At 43.2% G+C, this 22,927-nt stretch overlaps 1 protein-coding gene across 2 annotated transcripts; it reads right to left on the reverse strand.

The window, feature by feature from the left end:
- Positions 1–351: 351 nt before the first annotated feature.
- sulf1 (sulfatase 1) lies at positions 352–22,516 on the reverse strand. Of its 2 annotated transcripts, XM_062441376.1 has the most exons (20): positions 22,342–22,516; positions 21,641–21,880; positions 20,819–20,970; positions 17,953–18,122; positions 15,018–15,168; positions 14,669–14,844; positions 14,261–14,389; positions 13,637–13,693; positions 11,282–11,408; positions 8,891–9,104; positions 8,148–8,394; positions 7,954–8,050; positions 7,736–7,830; positions 7,516–7,587; positions 6,542–6,714; positions 6,180–6,322; positions 5,820–5,943; positions 3,533–3,566; positions 2,573–2,623; positions 1,582–1,744 (listed from the first exon to the last, which is right to left on the reverse strand). In XM_062441376.1, exons 1-20 carry the CDS (start codon positions 22,514–22,516, stop codon positions 1,711–1,713), a joined length of 2,661 nt encoding a protein of 886 aa, XP_062297360.1. In that variant the 3' UTR covers positions 1,582–1,710. The 2 variants fall into 2 exon arrangements, with proteins under 2 accessions (XP_062297359.1, XP_062297360.1); XM_062441375.1 differs by lacking the exons at positions 2,573–2,623; positions 3,533–3,566 and having other exon boundaries at positions 352–1,744.
- Positions 22,517–22,927: the final 411 nt, after the last annotated feature.

Here is a 22,927-nt window from a genome sequence, read left to right on the forward strand (position 1 = left end):
TGTTAAACTGTCTCATGATTGTCTGAAGTGTCTGAAACTATTCTTGCCATTTGACAAGGAGCTAAAATCAAACGCTGTCTTTAAAAATAAGGTGTCATTTGTGACACGTGGAATCTATGTTGATTCTGTAACTTTTTCAGAAGTGACAACCCAGTTCTTCTCTTTTAAAAAAGTAGTCATTAAAATGATAATTACAGAAAATCTGATTTATCAATGGACACAGTTTTCAAATCCACAAACCACACAGGGTGAGGGTCATCATGTGGAAAAGCTCAAAAGTGCATTCGGGGTCAATTTTGCCATGATCTAATTGGTGAGTGGACACTGTTCTGATGGCTTGTCCTGTGATTGGGTAGGTTTGGGATTGATTGGTTTGTTTAAGGACTGGAGCATACCTACAGCTGGCTAATGTTAACTATCCATTCAGATGTTCAAATGGTTTCACCACTCACACTTGTTTTTCATAAAAACATATTAAAAACATCAATGGTGTTATCCATATGGAATTAATCATTTTGAATCCCAACACTTAAGTTTAGCTGCATTAAGGCTTTTTTCTAAATATATATTTGAAAAAAAAAAGAACACAACATAACACTGTTTACTAATAAATGTAGGCACCTGTAAAAAAATAAACAATAACTTTAATACTCATTATACAACTCTGACTGACTGAGGCGGCATCACTCGCCATTGCTCTTGGCGAGCTCATCTCCCAATCACTGTGTCTCTGTGTCTCTATGGCGACTAGCAGCTCATTGGCTGGCTGGCCAGTACATGCGTCTACCTCAGAGGGTCTGATTGGAGGGTTGAGGCAGAGAGCCGCTGCCCTCGTAGTCCAAGGTGAGGGGCAGCGCTGACTGAGGCAGCACCTGCAGTACCACCCCAACGCTCTGTGGGGTGGTACTAGTCTGTGTGGTGGGAGGGCTCCCGGTGGTGCTGGCCTGCACCTCGGGCCTCAGTGTCTGTGGGGAGAATGGGAGGAAGCCTTGTGCCTGGAAAATGTCCTCCTCCTCTTCGGGGTCCAGACCAAGGCTCGGGCTCTGCTGACGGGCAGCAGCTTCTATGTGACCTGGCTCCGGGTGGGTCTGCAGGCTGTTGTGAATACGCAGCAGGCTGTCATGTTGTGTCCCCAGCTCTGTCATTCCATTCCCACTAAAAACCTCTCCATCCATCTCCTCCAGCTGCTGCACCCACATGTCACTCTGGTAGATAGCCCCGTTTCTCCTAGGACCTGGTGACAGTACCGTCACAGGTGATGCTGACATAACAGACACCCCTTGTCTGTCTATAACCCTCTCAGGAAGGTCGTTGACAACAGATTCCAGTTTCCTTTCCAATGTGGGCCTGGGTGTGGGTGGAGCTGATGGCACTTTGCTGGGGGCGGGGGTGGTGAGGCGCGCCTCCGTTAACGGGCCTGGCCATACGTCCCTAGCTGAGCCCAACTCTTCTCCGCTGCCCTCTTCAAGGCCTCCACCCCCGGCCCCGGAGCCCAGCTCTGGCAGGGTGGAGTCGTCAAGCTTATGGGTTTGATTAAATTTGTTAAAAACGTGTCGCAGTGCAAACATATTATCTACATCCTTCTGGAAGTTGACCCAGTTGTCTGGGCTGGGGCTGTAGTCAGGCCTACATTCATAAAGGCTTTCGTTTATGCTATAAAGATCCTCCAGTCCCTGCCAGTTCACCTCCTCGTCTGTCAAGTTAGGAAGTTTAACCCTGTCGTCCGTCCCATATTGGCTGTGTGCTGCAGAACAGAAAGAAACATAAAAATGTGAAGATCCAGAGCAGAAAGTAAAGAGATGCTCTTTTCAAGTTTACTCAAAAAGCATGCATTCATGCTCAGTATCCGGGTCTCACAAAAGCAGCCCGCTCCATGGGGTTTGTGGCCCCCAAGACACACACACACACACACACACACACACACACACACACACACACACACACACACACACACACACACACACACACACACACACACACACACACACACACACACACACACACACACACACACACACACACACACTTCAAAGCAGCATTAAATAAACTAGATAAACACAGCATCCACACTATGCTCAAGCCATGAGTAGTGCAAACACATGCTGCCTTGGAAATGTACATAAGTAAGACAGACTGAAAAAAAAAACCGTAATAAATAAAAATACATCGTAATAAACTAACACACTAGCTGCACAACAAGAAAAAGTGATAGCACAGGTAATGATAGGCCTGGACAGGATTGAAATGCAAAGTCAGGCGACCTGGAATAAAATAACTGAACAGCAGAGGAAACAAAAGATGATCAACAAAACAAAATAAAAATAAGTAAATGAGGTTGCTGCGGAATGGTGTGATCCAGAAAAAAAAAGAGATAAAGGAATTCACAATGCTATCAGAAATAAAGGCAAATGAAAGAAAACGCAGCAAAAAAAATCAAAGCTGGGGTCAGTTTGCTGTCTGCAAGAAAAGATATATGTGCCACTTGTGCTTGGCTTTTCTTGTGAGGTCGGCTTTCTTGTAAACTACTGCAACTAGAGAGTGAGGATGCTTTGACACAGGCTCAGGGACTCACAGGAAGGAGGGGCTTGGTCTCCTCTTTGACCACTTTCGATGCTGCTGTTGCCTGGTAAGCAGGTGCCAGAAACAAGAGGTCGAAAAGGCAAAAGTCAGTGGAAGGACAGAGAGGTCACAGCAACTCAAGTGTCCACACTACTGCTAGCTAATGGCCATGAGCAAACATGAGAAGTATTCTGAATGTGAATCATGATATAATGGCACATGAGGGGATGATTGCGTTTATTTGTGGACATGGCTGGCAGGGTATGGAGAGTGATGTTAAAGGAATAGTTCCGCATTTTGAATTGCTTTTCACATTCTTGTGGTAGTTAGATGAGAAGATGGACACCTCTCTCTATCAATCTCTTCTTATCCATTTTCTCATGTAACTCTCTGCAAGGAAGAGTTTCCCAAAATGTTTAACTATTCCCTTTAGCTTTCATGTACAATGTGATGCATGAAGGGGGGGGGGGGGGGGTGATACAGTGTCATGCATTGTCATTCACGTGCAACTGATGCTTGGATGGGTCTCAGGTAGAAACACATATTCAGCACCTCCTTACATGACTTCCAATTATACTGTAGCCATGCTATCCTAACAAGAGCTAAAACAAATTAAAAGATCAAATTTGAGTCTATACTTTAATATAAGCAACTGCGAAAAATGCTGCACTCAAGCAAAGATGTGAAAATATGCTGATGTTTAAATAGCTGCAGACTGACATTAAAAACAGCAGATAAAAGTGAAGACAGACTGTATGCACAGAGGTGACAACAAATGAAGCTGCTTTAATGGAGAAAAAAAACAAAACAAAAATCATCTGTTATGATTTGTTAGCATGTCCCCAGCATGCAGCCACAGATCAAGCGCCAGCACTCCATGGATGGATATTAGTGGGAATGAGGCAGTTTTGGCCCATGCAGGTGTTAAAGAAAAAAAAAAGCCACTGAAGAGAAAACAAAAATTGGTGGATACCTGTGTGGCTCATAGCTTCCTCCATCTTTACCTCCTAATCGGAAAAATAAAAGCAATCGATTGTTAATGATTTGATTCAAAAGGAGATGTTGAGGGAAAATAAATAGATCATTCACAATGAAGATTCCTTCATGCACAGCTGCTACTCCCTATGGAGAAATGCGATTATTGGATGATCAGAAAGAGAAAGGGAGGAATGAGTATGAGGAGAAAAAGAGCTTTGAAGATGAATGGAGGGGGAAAAAAAGAAGGGGAGGGGGTAAAGTTTGAAAGGTCATATGATTGGGCTGAATGGAGAGATGAGGATTGATCAGAACTGAGTGGTTTGAGGGGTCGAGGGTTCAACAGGGTTTTCCCTTCAAAGCAAAAACACACACAGTTATCCAGTCAGGTGATAATGATGGTTAAGTCACACTCAAGACATCGATGCAAGTAGCTGCTAGATCCATTTTACCACTTAATAATCTACTTTTCCAACAAAAACATCACTTGATGTAACCACAACTGCTATTTCACTGGTTCACAGAGCTGGCATCTTACTCAGGCAAGGGCAGCCAGAGCAAGTAAGAGATTTTAGGCTGCTATGTGACAAGTGTTGGCATGGTTTTGACAAGTCCGGCATGCCAGCGCTGAAACACAATCAGTTTTCTCCGAGCAGCTTTGCCGCTCCAGTGCTCCACTTTCCAGCTGTTAATTACAGACATGAAATTTTTATCCCCGGGACATAAACAAATGCAGCCAGCTCATGCCACACAGCTCTGCCTTACAGGCTTAGATCATCATTACATTACTTATTAACCACCTCTATTACCAAGTCTGCTCTTGAGGATGCTTGGACCATGATGCGGTGGTTAAAAAAAAAATATTGCGGCTGATTATAGCAGTGATGCATGACAAGCTCAAATAAAATCACTGCCTCAACTGCCGTGATGACAGCATCCTCCAAATAATATCTCTAACACTCAGTGAGTCACAAAGAGGACGATGGCCAGGATGCACAACTGTAAGACAGCCTTATTTTGAAGAAAAAAGCTGGATTTAAAAAGAAAACTAGAAATACTGCCTTGTGGTTGTATGCCTTCGCCAACCAGTCAAGCTGCAATTAACATCCATATTTATCTAAACTCATATAATATGTGTACTTTAGACTTTGAAGGAATTTAATAAATGGTATTAAGTGTGTTTTCTTTGTATGTTTTTACATGTTTGGCCAATAAAGCTGATTCTGATAAACACAAAGTTTTAGCAGCCGTGGCAGTAGAAAAGGCTTCATATATGGATGTTGCTACAAAGAAGCAACAAATACTAAAACATGGATGCTTCAAACACGTCTTCATCTCCACAGCACAGAAGATCTATACAATCACCACAGTTTCAAGGTGGACACTCAAGACTAGTGTCAATATCTGACCAAATGTGAAATATGGTTTCTGTGCCTGAGTTATGGCGTTGAATAATAAAATGGTCAGAAAAGTGTTTTTGCAGAACATTATGATGCAACAGTGAAGTTGATATAAAATGCCATTACTTCATTATTTTATCCTATTAGACATTTGACTTTGACCTCCACATTCTAATCAGTTTATCCTTCAGTCCAAGTGGACATTTGTGCCAAATTTGTAGAAATTCCCTCATGTCATTCCTGACCTATCGTATTCACGAGCGAGAATGGGACATGTGGAGATTTGTATGTACAGGCAACCCAAAAACATAATTCCTCTGGCCACAGATGTCGCCGGCGTGGCATAAAAATCCCGGCACACACTAATGGGAAACAGCTTCCAGGAGAGTGGAAGGTGCTGGGATGAGAAAGAGAGGTCAGAGTGTGTATGCATGTGTGTGTGTGTCAACATGAAGAAAAAAATCAAACATACAAACAAATGTCACACAAATCTTATTGATGACTCCTTGACATCCACCTGAAACGTTGGCATTCATCACAAACACATGCAGCATGCAGATATGTGCAAACACACACCACTGAGACTGAAACAGATTCACAACAGAGCAGAAGATTAGACTGAAATTTAACAGGGAACACCCAAACCAGTATAATTGTTACTACTCCTGTCACAGTATTATTTTAATTTCCATTTCTTTACATTATCTGTTCTTCACATGAATTCATCCAGCCTTCAGCTTCAATCTAATTCTTTTGTGTGTAAAATCTGTTTCAGTCATTGTTGGCATAACAACTACAGCTAAACCCAGTGTACCAGTCTGTATTATACATTTCAGGACAGGTAGGTAGAAACAATAAAAAGGTCAGAAAATAAAGAATTTTTACCTGTATCCAAGCCTTTAGGGCGAGGGCTACACTGCTTGTGCCCCTGACAGCTTCTCATCTCCATCAGTTGGGCATGGAGAGAGTTCAGAACGTCCCGATCCACTGCATACACAGCGTTGGTCAGCTGCACAAAAAAATCTTGCTTTATTGTCATAATGTTATATGTGGAAATGTATACGTGGACAAAAAAATAAGAGCAGGATGAAATAGCACATCACCTCTTCCACAAAAAAACATTCTAAATTACTAAGAAGATGTGAACTTTTATGGGCCAAGCAAGTTTTATGACGCAGACGCCAATGAAAACTGTTGGAGAAAGAAAGCAGACGTCAGCTTGACTGCAGACAGATGTTCACCAACCTGGTAGGGGTCACTATTGAGGTCAAAGTACTCCAGGAAGCCAGTGGAGAACTCGCAGAACAGTGTATTGTGGGTCTCGTTGATGGTCCTCAGGCACCAGTAGGTGTTGTTGTTGGAGCTGGTGCATGCACAGAATCCACCCACTACACAATAACCGAAAATTGGTCAATTTTGTCAGCTGGCACTACAAACAAATCACTGAATAGACCTTACAAATAATTCCTTTTTCACACTTAAGAGACATTACTTCATTACTTGCAGGCAAAGAGCTGCTACATACTGGTAATCACATATACTGTTTTACTCCACAAAGAGCCTCCTGCATTAAATTGTACTTCACAACAAGCAGTAAATATACATACGAGACCAGAAAGGAGCAGTCTGCCAGTGGTCATTGTTATGTGTGAAGCAAGTGAGGCCCGGCAGGCTGCAGTCGTCTCCCTTCCTCTGCCGCTTCTTCACCTTCCTTTCCTTCTTCCTCCTGCGGATCTCGTTGTACAACTGGGCCTTCCCGTCTATCTCCTGCACGGCCTCCCTGTTGCACAGAAACGTGAGCAAATTACAAAACAGCACCATGCAAAGATGACATCAGCCCTTTCCCTGTTCTGGTGCCAGTAACCATTGGTGGGAAGATCGGGATGGGGACTTCCAGACGGCATCGCCAATGCCAGGATACGACAGTCTGTTTACTTTCATGTTTAAGTTCTTACCATGTCCAATTTTCTCTGGGATGATATTCTAGCCACCGTCCCTTCTTCCTCCCTGCCTAAACACACAACAGCCACTGCAAAAAAACAGCTGCTTTGTATTGGCATAATGTGTACCCAATGTTTCCTGGTGCAAGTTGATCAGTGTTTGAGGGATTGACTGATTTCCTCTCTGTTGAGTCATTCTATCTTTCCATGCGACTCAAACACTTCCAGACACACACACATAAAATAGGTTCCCGGCCATACATCTGCTTTGTCATTTAAACTCTATTGAAGGAACAAATGCTCAATAAAAAAATCTGGATGACATGCTTCTCTCTGTGCTTTAGGGTCACAAAAACCATCAACACATAACTGTACACACACACATGCTGTCAACTGGGATCTAGTAAATCATGTAAATGAGGGTGAACTTTATGTTTGAACCTGGCATGCAGTGACCATGCAGATATCCAGCAGTAATACACAGTCAAACAGCATCAAAATATACAATATTTTCACACTTGGTCAGTATTTTAGTAATTTTAGTAATTTAGTAATTAAGTAATTAGTTTCTTAGTAAAAAATAAGAAACTGGATTATACTAAATGTGGAAAACCCGTAATTAGATGGGAAGAGGAACTCACTTAAACGGATGGAGTTGATCATTCCTGTTCTTCAATCTCTCTGCCTTGTTTCTGTCTCCTTTGTTATAATAGCTGGTGTTATAAACAGAAAAAGAGACTAACGTTTTTCATCCGTCGACTCCACTAGAGCCCTAAAGCAGGCTGAAGATATCTGAGATTCTGTATGGAAATAACACGAGGAGTAGAACTTTGTTTGAGGTCAAATAGAAGGTAGACTAACCCCCTCTTTCCACAGTCACACTCGTCTGGTCGTGTCCTCTTCAGATGGCCCCTTACTTCCCGCAGGTTTTTGATTTTGTCTTGAAGTGCTTCAATCTGGAATGAAATAAGAAACAAATACCATTTATATCACACCTGTTTTGACAAATTCCTGAGCTGAAAAATGAGTAACCTGGAGAAAAAGTGTGTGGCGCGTGAGTGTCCAGATGTTGTGCTCACCTCTTGGTCCACATAGCTCTTATGGTCTTTCCAGGCCCTGGAGGACTGGTAGATTTCTCTCTCACAATGAATAGAGTCATTCATCAAGATATAACACCTGAAAAAGATGCAATAAAAACATGTCATGCACTGCTCTTTTTGACAGACATGAATGAAAGTGAGAGGTGAGGTCATTAAGGAGGCTGCCTACTTACTTGTGGGTAACTTTTAGAGAGTTGGGGTATCCTACAGCGTTGGTATCGTCTGCTAGCATTTCCTCTGATCCGTCATCTGACCCTAAGTCAAACTCTGGATCTTCTGGGCCTTGGTGGCGCTTTGAGATGACGCGGCGGCGGACAGCTGACTGATCGTCAGCTTGCAGGTCGATGTCATATATCTGACCTTCAAACTCAACAGAAAGAGACCTGGTAGGCCGGGTGTGGACAAAACGTGGACGAAAACCTGGAAAAGATTGAAGAAAACAAACGTCAGTCAAGCAGCAGCTTTTATGCAGCGATTAACTCATTTGATTGACAATCACTAATTAATTCAGTCCAACCTGACTGTTGAGTGAGGCTAAATCCAGAGTGCATATCTTTGAGCTTTTGTTAGATGTTCATACTTAAGTTACATATTTTCCAAGCAACACTAGAGGGCATCAGACCATTCATAACCACAATCCTGACATCACACAAAACAACATCCACAGAACAAATTCCAGGACTTGTTGCAGGATGTTTGCCTTTTAATTACAGTAATAATAATAATACATTTAATTTGTATTACACTTTTCATTCATAGTGAAACTCAAAGAGCTAATTTATAATTAATAACATAGAACACACAACATCAAGAAAATAGTAATAAGTAATAAGTCCAGATGAAAAAGTATTTTTTAAAGAATACAATCATTATAAATGTGCTATACTAGATCTATCCTAGATTTACATGCACTCACGTTGGCCAGATGATGCAGAGAACTGTCGGTGTGAGCGGCGCTCTGTCCTGGAGGGTTTGTAGAGACTGTCCCCACAGTCACAGCCCCTCTCTCGGTTGTCATAACTGCTGCGGGGCTTCAGGCTGCGAGCTCTCTTCCTGGAGCCTTCTTTTGAACCACCTTTACACTTCTGTATCCTCCACTTTCCTGTGATCTCCTCCACACAGTGCCATTTCTGTCAACACAACAAAGCAGCAACAAACAGAGAGAATTAATTTCCCGTCATGACTTCTTTCAAGTCCCGCCCCCCCCCTTATTTAATTAAGATTTCAAGACATGAAAACTATCAAGAGTACTTGATCCTTTACAGAACTTTCCACATGGTACTTAAGCAACCAACAGATTTTCTGGTGTAGCTGATAAGTACTATAGATTTTAATTATATGATAAACTTAATGTCAGATTTAAGGACAAAGCCTCTGGTTCTTGGAAACTCCCTGAGAAACACATGCTTCTGACAGACATATTGGGGAAATCTCAGCCTGTGGGAAAGAGTGGCATCCAAAAGCAGCAGGAAAGATAAACCAAAATGGCAACGAAAAGAATTGCGTCTGTCTGGTGTCTGAAAACAAAGTGGAACCCCTATCACTCTCACACTGGGTATGTCTATGCCAAATGCGTCACCAGCATAATTGTGTAAATACATACCCCCACACTCTCCTACATCATCTGTGTCTTTCTCAACATCCATTCCCACTAGGAAAAGAAAGTCAAGGCTAATTGCTGAGGAGTGCTGCTGGTTAGGCCTTGTATAAATGGAAGAGACACATCTGCAGAGTGCCGTGCAGATGATCAGTAGTGAGTGTGGGAATGAGGGTCCGAACAAAGGGCTATGAGACAGATCAGGTTTCGTTTGGAAGGCTCATATAATGACGAAGAGCTTACGGGCCCAACAGAGCTGTTATATCAGCATTAGACAAGAAGTAAGGGAGAGAAAGATGTATTGCCACTTGGGGATAGAAAACAATCTCTGTCTTTCTTTCTCCTTCTCATATGAGTGCTTTTAAGACACAGTAGTACTAGTGCAGAAGTTCAGGACTGCAGCGATGAATGGGAAACTGAGTTGGAGTAGAGGGGTGGTTAGTTAGAAGCAGACATGGATGAACATGCAGGCTGAAACATGAGCGGTAGGTGAAAGACCCTGAGTACCGCAAATCACTCACATTTGTCATGTATCCCAAAAGCATACAGTAACAGAGGTTGCTCCATGTCCCTGGTGAGTAACTCTGGTATACCCACAACAAACCCATAATGTTATCACATGATCTTATTCAAAGGACCGCAACTGCTCTGTGACAAAAACACAACATAGGCTGAGCTCTCAGAAAAATCTGGTCTGTCTGAACCAAGTTGATGTGGTCTTATTCAAAAGGCAGTAACTATTAAGGCTTCTCAAAACAAAATGTCTCGTATTCAAAGTGAAGTCAGGTTCAAGACTGAGGTTTAATGTCATTGTTGAAGAACCCTTAAACTATTTCAGTATAATGCTCCAGGAAAGTTTATTTTTCTGTGACCCAGAGGTGAGTTGGTCTATAAAGGCATAAAATATGTTGCTGATCAAATACACCTAGATATTGATGCATGCTCTTCATTTAGCTTGTCCAACAGAGCTACCATAAGTGGAAGTAGAAAAAAAGAGAAAAGGAGTGAGTACCATTTTCCACATCATTTTGTAAGAAACACTCCACTGGCTTTTAGGCTGCTTGCCGGGAGGCCAAGTTAAATCATGCCAGACCGACCATTTATGGCCTAATGTCATCCTCTCCCACATTATGATATATTTCTACACACTTGTGCACTTCTACAGGTGCACAGATACTCACCCACACTCACATTCATTCACACAACCCAACACATACTGCTGTGAGCTCAACTACAATTGCGCCATTGCTGTCTTTAATAACTGATTGTTACATACACACATTTATGTGCCCATAAAATGTATCTGGGTTGCATTAGACAGTCCTTCAGAAACACTGAAGGCCATTTAACGCTACCTGAAACTTGTAACAATTTGTATTGTTCTGGTCTGCCTGCTCCAAGGCCACATACTGTACCACTTGGCTGTTGGTCTGCCAGAAAATTAATGGGCACACATGAAAGGGGAGTATCAACAAATTGAATACACCACAAAACTGTGCAAAAGGGTCCAATTATGAACCAACTGATGTACTGTAAATGGCAATTTCAGTTGTGGCTCTGAAGAATAGTTCAACAGCGAGAAGAGCGGTCACTTTAAAGAGTGGTACACATTACTGTTATTATAGAAGAACTTGAAGAAACTGCCCTAATGGATATGAAGGGAACTTTTTTCTTTTAACAAAGGTTTTCATGGGTGTGTTTGTGGTGTACCTGTCCAGGCTGTTCACAGGGTGTCTGGAATTCGGCCTGTTGGCAAGTCTCTTTGACCTTCTTGTATTTGGGCAGGCTGTTGGTGTGCTGTGTGTTCACCGAGTCCTCCTTCTTCCTCAGGATCTTTCTGCAAAATGAGAGGAAATCAATAAACAGATTTATTCACAGAGTCAATGTACTATAAAACTATTACTGTACTAAAATGAGCAGGTTTTATTCATTTTTTATTAATATCTTGTTTTATACTCTATCACTGCCAGTTCTGTGAGCATCTCATGGCAGTAGCCAATGAATGGATACGTTACATAGTATCTCTGATGTAGGCATGAAGCTCCACTAAGCCTCACAACAGTGCTGAGCTCCAAGCAAAGCTGTTTGACCTTAGCTTGGCATCACGTTCAGCTACCCTGCTCCATCTCCTCTGCCGCCACCACCACCACCCAAAGGCCTGCCTGAGTCTCTGTTCAAGCCAACCCCCGTATCCCTTGCTCTATTTCCAGCTCTCTGCCAACATAGCTGGTCTCCTCACGACCCACAGACAGAGCGACAGCGACAACAAAGCAAAGAACAACCTGTCCTCTTCAAGAGTGGTTGTCTTGCCTGTTGTCTTGTCTGATCCCGTCTAGCTCACTGTTCTAGGGGAAAACGGCCAATGTTCACACACTGGCTTGGCTGTAGTTTCTAGCCTTTAGCCAAGGGCGATTAAAGAGCTAACAGTTGCTGTCGATGTCACTCCCTGATGGCTGCATTACGTAGATGATTAGATTCTCAACCAACATAGTCAGTCCCAGCTGTCAGTCAGAATTTCATAAGCTCAGAGGTACAGTACTGTAAGGTCATGTGAGGATATTAAATCATAGAGCATATCACATGAGCAGCAAGAGAACTGTACAAAAAACATTAGCTACTGTGTGTGTGCGCCGCTACATCTGTGCCTGAGTGAAAGGTCTGTGGAGGCTAATCTCAGCATTTAGAGACAAGCGCACAAGCAGACAGCCTTTATAAACAATGTGGATTAATAGAAGAATGGATTAGAAGAGCTAAAGCCCCAACGGGTCGAAGGTCACACTCTTTTCATTTCATACACAGCGGCCCAGCTAGTCCTGTCACACAAACACAGGCCTGCGGGAGACTGATCTGCATGAGCGGCAGCCGAGCTAACTCGTTCTTCTTTCATACTGCTGAATATGTGTCTGCAGATGTCGAGGCAGTCGCTGGCAAATGTGCAAAGTAATGGAAAAGAGATGGGAAGGCCAAGCCCACGAGATTTGGGGAAAAAAATAGGGATTGTGAAGAAATGATAGTGGGGAAAAACAGCAGCTGTATGGGAGAATGTGACATACTGTAATATACAGTATCATTACCCATGCTGCCAGCACAATCTGGCCTCAACCAGTGTTGATGTTACCCTTCCTTCTTTTTCCCTCATGCCCCCATGTCTTTCTTTTTTATTTAATTTTAGCCCTTTTTGCTTGGCTACCTATATCATGTGAAGACAAGTTTGGTGAGATTATTTCTCATCAGGTTGTCAGGTTTCCGTCAGTGTACCCCTGGCTTTAGCACAGCTTAACATGTTAAGTGAACAAAAGCAGGCTGTCAAATAGAAGGTATCATTTTCTGCAACATATATCTGGCAGCAGCGGAGAGGTTAAATAAAGACAGGGTTTGTGAGAGAGCATGCACTGTATGCCATCGCGTGCACTACAAAGAAAACAGTCTATGGGGAAACAGTTGAGTGTTGGCTATAGTGCGGCTGCTGCATTCCACTCTGGGGGAGCTGGTGACATGTCCTGTGAGTGGATTGAGTGTGAGCCTTCCAGCCATTCCTCAGGTAACATCATACTGAGCCTGGCTGCCCTTTGTTTATTTTGTGTGCGTCTAGCTCTACCATGAGACTGAAATGTATCTTCCGTCTGTCTCCGCCAGTGCGAGAACAGCATGCTAAGTCAGGTTTAGGGCCCTGATCATGTGCTCAATATATGCAAGGCCACTTTAGAAGACAAAGACTCTGCTTGTTTTTCTTGCAAATGATCAGATGACCTGGTTACAAATGTGTCAGCACCTCTTGCGTGAACTGTCATAATTTGCTAGCCGCTTATAGCTTTACCAAACAGCTCAGAATATTTCAACCTCATCCACCATCGTTGCCTTCCAAGCTGACTGTGGTCAGGAAATGTCTGTCAGATAACAAAAAACTGCAAAAAGCAGCTGTGTTGCTTGAAAAGGGGACGTGCACTGAGCCTTGCACATTTTGGGTTCACTGAAATGTTTTGTCAGGTTTGTGTGACACACAATGTTCTGCAATGACATAGATGCGCATGTGGTGTGGAAAGGGAATAAAGAACTCCAGTTTACCCTCGCTCCACCAGGAATGTGTCCCTCCAGACTTTGGGTTTCCGGTTGGTTTTGAATCTGGGAAAACAAATCACACAAAGTTTATAGAATTCATATGGCCTATGTACTTGCCATCAGTTACAGTATTTTGGACTGGCAGCTAGCAAACATTATGCAAGTTGATCACAGCAAGTTCAAGACATTGCGGGTTCAAATGCTCTTTGAGCATTAAATAGATTATCCTGATACTTTGTCTTGCTCTAGAAATGTTTTCACAATGAGAATGATTTTTTCTTTTTGAGTGCAGATATTAGCTTTTGTGGTTTTTATTCTACAAACTTCACTGCTGTAAAGGACAGCAATTTTGGGTTCAGACTGGACAATATAAGTACAGTGGGTTTACTGGAGAAACAACTTGCAAACAAATCTACGGGAAACTGCAGTGATTCCCAGCCCACATCCAAGGAAAAATCAGCAAAATTGCCTTGACTTTGTGCACAGCTGGAGCAAAAGCAATCATTCTGGCTGTGGAAATTTGCTCAATAATGGGAAATGGCAAATAGGACTGTTGCACATATTATGCACACTGTGCAATTACTGTACCATAATATCCATTACAGCATGGCATGAAGGATCCATACAAACCTATTGCCAGTCCTGTCCTGTTCCAGCAGCTTAAGGATGGACTTTCCATCCATGTCTGGAGGAGTGTCCAGCCCAGCAATGTGAAGAATCGTGGGAGCAAGGTCAATGTTCAGCACCAGATGAGGGTTTCTGAGGTAGACACACATAAAGTTTACTTAAACTTCTGAAATACATAAAAGGATATAAAGTAACAATCAAGTGCCCTGAACAAGAAGATCACATTTCAGAAACTGAGTGAAAGAACAAGATACAAACAGTCAAGTGCATTCTTGAGCCTCTTTAAAATTAATTATCAAATGTTTCACTTTGTCCAAGATGATGACAGAGTACATTTGGAAATGTGTAGACAATGTAATTTTAAAGCTTGGGAACTTTGATAATATGATTTGAGCGGTTGCTGGGACTTACACTGCTCCTGCCTCCACGTTGGGTCCTCTTAGGAAGAATGGCACACGGATGTCAAAGTCATAAGGCATTGATTTGCCCTTAACCAACCCAAACTGACCAATGTGGTAGCCATGGTCAGCTGTATAAATGATGTATGTGTTTTCCAGCTCTCCAGTTTCCTCTAGCATATCAAAAACCTGTGAGGTAAAATTAGAAATGATGAGACGATAGATAATGGACCTAATTTAACATCATTTGAGAACTGACTTAGACTCACTAAGAATCATAGACAAACATGCTACAAAGAAGTAGGTACCGTAGTATTAAAAGTCCTTTAACATAACAATTAAGTATTTGGCAAAGAACTTACCCTCTGCACTGAGTCATCCACGGACATGAGTGTCTGAAGTCTTTTCCGGTGGAGGAAGTTGGTGAACTCCATGTGGATAGGTCTCATTGGGCCTGTGTACTGCATGATCCAGTGTTTGTCCATATTTGGGGCATAGTTGTAGCTGGGGGTGCTAGAGCACACAGGTGAAAGGAAGCAGATCAGTAAGTGAACAAATTGGCTTTGAGTTTTAGACTGACACCATCCTAAGGGGGCATTATGATACTAGTGTTAGGACTGATGAGCATACAGGTACACTGTGTGCCTGATAAAGTTGCGTACAAGTAAGAAAATCTTTTTGCACATCAGTCTGCATGCGAATGATCAGAGCACGTAACAGCTATGAATAGCCCGTTTAAGATGCCAAAAAACACCTGTTTGCTACTTTTCACAAACTACTGCCTGGCAACAGGTGCCACAGTTGTCCTCTGCATTTGACACGCATCAATAGCTGCTCTGTTTGTTGAAGGAAATATCTTAATCTAGGCAGCCAGCACCTTAGTTGTTTTTCCACACCTCTCTCCGACCATCTCTCCCCTCACACAGAGGCGAGAGTCTCCGTGCTTCACTGCGCTCTTGGCACAGACAGGTCATTTGAGGGTTGGCACATGCTTAAGAAAATAATAGGCCCCAAAGTGAAATTTGCAACAACTTCTGGACCAAAAACTCAATAAGTCATACTTATTTGAAATAGGGGAATAACAAGAGTGGATAAACACCAGGAGGGAGGAGAAGGAGTCTTGTTTGTGGAGTTGTTCACCTGCCTCTCATGCTTTTAGCAGTAAAGTAAAGCAGGGAGATAAACAGTAGACTATTGTATGAAGTTGACTTTTGTGTCTGCAAAGCTTCTGAGGTTCAAAAGCAGAAACAATGTGAATAATAAGAATGTAGTGTCTATTTTCCATCATGCTCTAAGTGATTTACTCCTAAAACCAACTATAGACATATATAATAGGACCAGATTCCACCCCTGAATAAGCAGCCCCTGGACCAAGTATCAAGACTTAGATACTTAATGAAGACCTGCTATGGGAGCTGCTTTGCTCTGATTGAGTGAGCTGCCTTCTGCCCTTGTCTCCTCAGGCCTGCTTTGTGAGCAGGGTGAACTCTTCACCCACCTAGCCAGGCGGTCTAATAAGCCCCACAAAGGGACCTGTCTCTGGGCAATGGGCCACCAAGGTATGGGGCCCTGGGCACCAGGGTGCCAGGAATGCAAAGGTCACTGGAATGAAGCCAGTCCATAGGAGAGGTCACACCTGTCACCTGTCACATATATGTTGGTGTTTTGTGGCATTAGCCCTGGATTACAGCAGGGCCTGATGTTCACCCCAGAATGCCTCCTGTCCTGACCTTGCAAAACTTGACATAGACACATCATGCATGAGGATTACCAGCATTCCTTAAAGCGACTTGTTGAGCTATGACCAGAATAACTTCCATTAATTTTCTACTCCAGAGACATGTGCCATTCAGAAACCACATCACATCTACGGTGTTTAGAGTGAGTCAAATGCTTGGCTTCATCTAAGAGACGGGGTAAAAACACCTTTGGTGAGGAATGTTAATGACATTAACATCAAACCTCCCCTGCTATTGTTGCTGTCAAAAGTACAGACGCTCACTTGATTTATGAGGCAGCTCCTCCTTTACTGCCACGCACTCTCTTCCCACCCTCTCTATGCATTATGAATTTGTTTTATATGAAATCTAATGGGAAGATAGCAAGTGGGTTGTTATAAAAATAAAATGGTATCTAAGAAACAATTTGTTCTTAAACATCTGCCTTTGAAAAAAACAAAAACAAAAACAAAATCCAAATCTGTTGGGTATATTCAACCAACCCCAAAACAACACCCACTCATGTCAACTTTGCTGCCGCGGTAAACAAACACTGCATATCACACACAAACTGCACCTACACACGATCACTGGGGCAACCCCTTTAGTCACCCCTGGGCCTCAGCTCCACCCCCTTCACCCGGAGGCTCGAGCTAAAAATAAATTAATAATGTCACAAAGGGTGTTCCAAAGCACACAATGCATTCCTCTCGTCCCAGGAGCCACGGGGAGAAACTACTGATTGATATGGACGGGGTCAGGAAGTCCTTTGCGAATTACACAGGAGGGGAAGGAGGGGTCGGGAGAGCGGCAAGGGACGAGAAAACGAGACAAGACACTGGGAGACATAGAGGGAAAGATAAATGGAGAGACAGACAGAAACAGAGATATACAGATATAGCAACGGAGAGGTAGAGCAAACAGACAGAGGGGAATGTTAAGTGGGATAGAAAGCGAGAGGAAGGAAGTGGGGAAGAGAAAGAAAGAGTACTGAGAAGAACTGGCAGCCTTGAACCCCACATCTACTTCTCCAAAACACAATTCCCTCCACACACACCCACACACAGTGGAGTAGTGCACCCTGGGAGCCTGTTGGAGGGCCCACCAAGAGATGACAGGGCATGTTGCCATGGAACGAACCGGAGTATTGCATATGCAGTTGTGGGAGGCCAATGTGGGCTTGGCATGAGAGCAGTGCTCCGTAAAAAAAGCCATCCCTGATCTTCTCCCTGGTATGTGCCCCAGCTATTCTTCAATGATAAATCATTTTGATTTCACGCTTGCCGAGTTGTCGGCACTAGGAACCTCTCAGAAACCTGTCATCACTGGGGATTGAGGGGTGTGCGTGCTGTAATAATGTTAGGTACACCAAATCGTAAAAACTCAAATTGGATGTAAAAAAAAAAAGCCCAATATCAGCAGAAAACAGTTGTGTGTGACTGTGTATATAATGTCTAAATATGGGTCCTGGAAGTACATTTTTCCCATATTGGAGGCTTGTAAATCCTATGTAGGAACCCTGGTAGGTACGCTTGTGTGTTTGAGAGAGTGTGATAATGAGAGCCTGGGTGTTACTTACATATGCTGCGAAGCGTTAGGGAAGTGCTCAGCATACTGTGGAGCTGAGTCTTCTGGGCCGTGAGGGGCAGCATGGCTGATGACCATCATCACTGGACGATGAGGGTATGACTTCTTGGACATGCGGAAATAATTGATGCTGTCGTTGGTGATCAGATCTGTGAAATAGTCCTGAAAAAGCAGAGCAAACGTGAATAATGATTAGGTGTTACAGGGCTAAAATCAGATCTAGAAAGAAGTGAAAGTGTTGTTGGGTTTTTGGGGAAAATGCAAAACAACATGAGCATTGATAAAACTTGTTTGAAGCAACACAACCAATCACCGTGACATGTTGCTCTTGCATTCACTCGTCCAGTCATTTTCAAATAAATGGAGTGGGGCCAGTGGGTATATGAACTGGGGCCATTGAGTACACACAGTACCAATCTGTCGAGTCAACAGCTGGCAGCTCGCCTGTGTGTGTGTAAATGTGAGTGTGTGTGCTTGAGTCTGTGTGTGTATGTGTATACAGTATATGGGCTGTTGCCTCATCAGTGAATCTCTGCACTATTGAATGTGACACCACTTGATGGTGAGAGGAGCGTGGTGCTCTCAAATGGTATGTTGTTATGACAGCTCCCAGCCTTTACTCCTCTCTGGGCTATCCGCTCTCTTTCTCCTACTTCGCTTCGTTTTATTCAAGCCAGTTCCCCTTAACGTGTCTCCTTTTCTTTCCATCTCACTGATTCACTCGGGGAGATAATGGAACACACAAATAAGAGAACATAATCTCAAAGGATATAAGCCTCAGGCATTACTAGGGAAATGAGCTGCAGTGAGTGATGAGTTCAGTACGGTAGATGGGAAAAACACAGGATCCCCCAAGACCCTGAGTACTCTGTTTTGCTTATTTTAGTGGAACGGGCGAGCAGACAACAACCGAATGAGCCCTACTGTAACTTCCTTTTTTAAGGCTCAGGAAATATGAAATTGACACATACTAACCTGCAGGTGTGACATTTGATCAAAAAACTTGATTCTAGGTGTGGTGCCTTTTCTGTTTTTTAAATATACTGTAGGTCACACCCTGAACTAAAATCACAATAGTCTTTGCCCAAGTTTCCAACAATAGATCAGCCATTCTACCTGCAGTCTTGGCATGCTGCTGTTGTACCCTGGCATAAAACAAATGGCAGGGAGTGCCAGATTCAGAATGAAAGGGTAAAGGGTGATTTCCCTGAAATGTCAGAAGTGGGTTTGGCTGATTCATCCCATCCCTATTAATAGTCTTTATAGCCAGGCAAGCCTTAATGGCCTGGCGGCTGCTGATTGCATGCACATGGCAAAGCATTGCCATACTTGTTTTTTCAGTGGTGCCAACTCTCCAAAATCTGAGCCACTGCTGCTAAGGGCTCTGGCAGGTCAAAAGGAAGTGACGGTGTCATGGGGAATGCTTGGCCAACAGCTATAAAATGGTCAGGGAGGTGAAGAGTATCACTTTTCCCAGAAGCGTTTGGAGCTGATTAGTAATAAGTCACGCAATGACTTATTCACATTTCCCAACAACATTCTCCCATTTTAAGTTTTATAACAAACTACATGGTTTGACTGTCATGGCAGCAGGATGCTGTGGAGGAGCTGTCTGTATACTCAAAGCTTTCCTTAATCTATGATAAGTGGAAATTTGCACAGATGACACAACATACATCACCTTCAGCTTGCAACCCAGGCTGCTTTGGATTTTTATGATAGTTGTCTGCTGCTATGGTTTTTGAAGAAACAAAGTCAATGAGTCATATCCTCAAAGTAAACATCATACAAAAGGGCTTGATAAAGGCCTTTCCCTCAATGAACTCATCCTGCTACAGATGGAAAATTACATGGGACCTAATTGAATGAAATCACTGGGCAAGTGCCTCATCAATTCTCAATGCGTCTGTGTGCGAGCTCCACTTTGTGTGGAATAATCTGACCTTCTCACCCTGTGGGAGTCTAAAAAGAGGAGTAGTGGTTGTCGCAATGGTAACAGCAGGTTAATGTTTTTTGGCAGTAAATAGCAAATAGAGTGTCCATTTGGTTATAGACCACAATCTCTTGACCAAGCCCGTGTCTTGTAAACACCTAGCCCTCAACTTGTGGGTAACATTACACTTCCATCCAAGTTGGCAGAGGAATAGCAGTCCAAACATTTGTTTGCCCATCTTCTGGGCAGGCCATCTTGAAACTTGACATGTATCCAAACTATAAAAACACCTCATGGATTCTTCACATCCCCAGGACTACGCTACCTGGGAAGAAATTGGCATGGAACTGCGAAAACAAACTGACAGCTCTAACAAAAACATTCAGGGAAGATTGATGACCGATGCCATGCAGAGCCACAAAAAGACAGTGCAACCACAGTGTTCATCTTTAGAGTCTGAGTGTGGCAAAGTGAATTTTCCTTTCCATTTTACTGTGTTGCTACAGCACAAAATTATTCTGGAAAAATTCATGGTGAGACAAAGAGAAGGAGGAGACAGGCTGTCAGACAGAGAGGGAGACAAAACATGTGCAGGGTGGTATTTATCACAGGCAACTATGGCTTCTCATAAAGATGCTTGAATTTTATAGTGTCTAAATGTTGAGTTAAGGTGCGTCATAATAAAGGGATACTGCAGTAAGAGGAGACGCCAGCTCAAGTCAACTCATTCCCTTTAATTCCCGAATGAAAATTCCTGCCAGCCTGGATCACAGCACTGTGATAAGTGAAGTGCTTCACTGTCTGTATTTATAACTGAAGTGGAACCTGCAATTTGTCAGGCGAAGTCTTTATATTAGGTCATAAAAAGAAAACAAATGAGTGATTGAGTTAATTGTCCCTTTTTAGAAATTATGGGAACACATACCTTGGCATATTCTGCACCATGTTTCTCCTTGTAACCGTTCCGACAGACAGTGTAATTATAGAAGCGGGAATTTTTGATCAATCCAACCCACTCGCGCCACCCAGGTGGGATGTAGCTGCCATTGTACTCATTGAGGTACTTGCCGAAGAAGGCTGCAAAAGAGAGTAAGAAGAGAACCGAAGAGGGTTTCTTTTAATACAGAGTACAATCTTACTTTTGTGTGTCTGCGTGAGTTTATCTGTGTGCGTATGCATGCGTGAGACGCATATATTTTTTGCTTGTCTCTTTTTCCCCTGGCTTCACTGCACAGCATTCTGGGATAGGCTGGGCAGAGAGCCAGCCTGTCCCAGAGAAGGCTAATTGCAGACTCACGCATCAGCTCGAAAAACCGCAGGCCGCGCTGCAGCCCACAGGACCCCACTGAGCTGCCCAGTCCAACGCCTGCCCATCATTCACATAGATACTGTCTGATGAGACACGACAGCGACCTGGCACGCTCACCGTGTTTGTATTTCTCACAGCAGACAGCCAGGCAGGGCAGTGGAGTCTAGCTTGCAGTAAAAATCCTCATTGACTTGCACAAGTGAATACAGAAAGACATGAATGACAGTGGAGCTGGTAGTGACTGACCCTATCTTGGCCAAAAGTGAGATGACACAGTCACTGGAGATGAATAACCTGAGAAGTGTCACTTTCCCATAAAACAATAAGGAGAAATCTCCAACACTACATTAGGAGGTATTTAGTGGACAAACAGCAGGCCTTCAGTCCTGATTACTGCATATAGACAACGGTCTGTATCCGTGAGTGCATGTAACCAACCTGTCCTGTAGCCGGTGTTGTTGAGGTAGACAGCGAATGAGCGTGGCTCGTGCTGAGCTTGCCAGGATGGGGACGAGCAGTTCTCATTGTTGGTGTAGGTGTTGTGGTTGTGGACGTACTTGCCCGTCAACATGGAGGAACGTGACGGGCAGCACATGGGTGTGGTGACAAAGGCATTGGTGAAACTAGTGCCTCCGTCTTCCATGAGCTTACGAGTTTTATTCATGACCTGTAGAGAACCTGGAGGACAAGATATAGAGATCAACGATGAGCGTTCACTGAAATATGAATTTTGTGACACACACTGTTGGTACTATAAAAATAGGTTGAGCCAATATTTACAATATCAAGTGTTGCTCTTTCAAATTGACAATAACTTATATTTACATCATTTTCAAATGTGCTCATTAAATTAGTTGACCTTTTTTACAGAATTGTGTGGCAAAATGATTATAATTCACTCAGCTAATAGTCCAGATGGTCATTCTGCTTCTGCTTATGGCCTCTATTTAATATTTAATGTGTAGAAGAAGACTACGTAAATCCTCATGCAAATACGTAGAAAGACAAAGAAATTCATGAGGACAGATGAAGAAAAATCAGAAAGAATTACAGAAACAATGAGGAAAAATAGCTCATATGAAAAGAAAATAGGGTCCACAGAATTCCAGGAAGAACAGACGTCAGCGTGCCAGCCTTACCCAACTCAACATCCTGGTCGTCAGTCATGATGAGGATGATGTTGGGCCGGATGTTTCTGCGGTCTCTCTGGATACGACCCCTCAGGCCCTGAGCCCTGGTAGTGGTGAAGGCCATGCTGCCCGGAACCCAGTCCAGAGACAACAGGGCCAACCAGGCCAGCCACAGCATCAGCATGGTGCCCAAGACAGCAGGAGATGGCTGGGTAGGTAGGTGAGAAAATGAATGGAGAGATGAGGGGATGGATGGAAGAGGTCCAGCCAGGCCACTCACTCACACCTGTGTGGCTCTCGCAGCTGTGGTCGACTGTGAGGAGACAGAAGGATAAAACACATGGAGACATTACAATAAAGAACAGAACGGAAAAAGAAGAATCAAGCAGACAGATTCAAAGCAAAATAGCGAGTTGCATTACATTCTCAGAAAGACAGTCGATGAAAAGGCCAGATTCACTCTGTAGAAATCCTTTTCAACTTTAGCCATTGATGGTCCACCAAGAAAAACTTAACCTGACCGTTCCAACATAAGTTGTGTGCTGACTGAAATCAATACTCACTCCTGAAAACTAAATCCCTCAACATCAACTCT

This window comes from Scomber scombrus, chromosome 20, assembly GCF_963691925.1.
Source record: "Scomber scombrus chromosome 20, fScoSco1.1, whole genome shotgun sequence".
Lineage (NCBI taxonomy): Eukaryota > Metazoa > Chordata > Actinopteri > Scombriformes > Scombridae > Scomber > Scomber scombrus.

What these genes read in the sequence shown, in the direction of transcription:
- sulf1 (XM_062441375.1), bottom strand. Translation starts at nt 22,516, where the DNA reads ATGCTGATGCTGTGGCTGGCCTGGTTGGCCCTGTTGTCTCTGGACTGG. An exon ending in CAGGACAGGACTGGCAATAG is followed by an intron (nt 13,694 to 14,260) that starts GTTTGTATGGAT and finishes TTGTTTTCCCAG; the next exon opens with ATTCAAAACCAACCGGAAAC. An exon ending in GACTGCTCCTTTCTGGTCTC is followed by an intron (nt 6,323 to 6,541) that starts GTATGTATATTT and finishes GTTATTGTGTAG; the next exon opens with TGGGTGGATTCTGTGCATGC.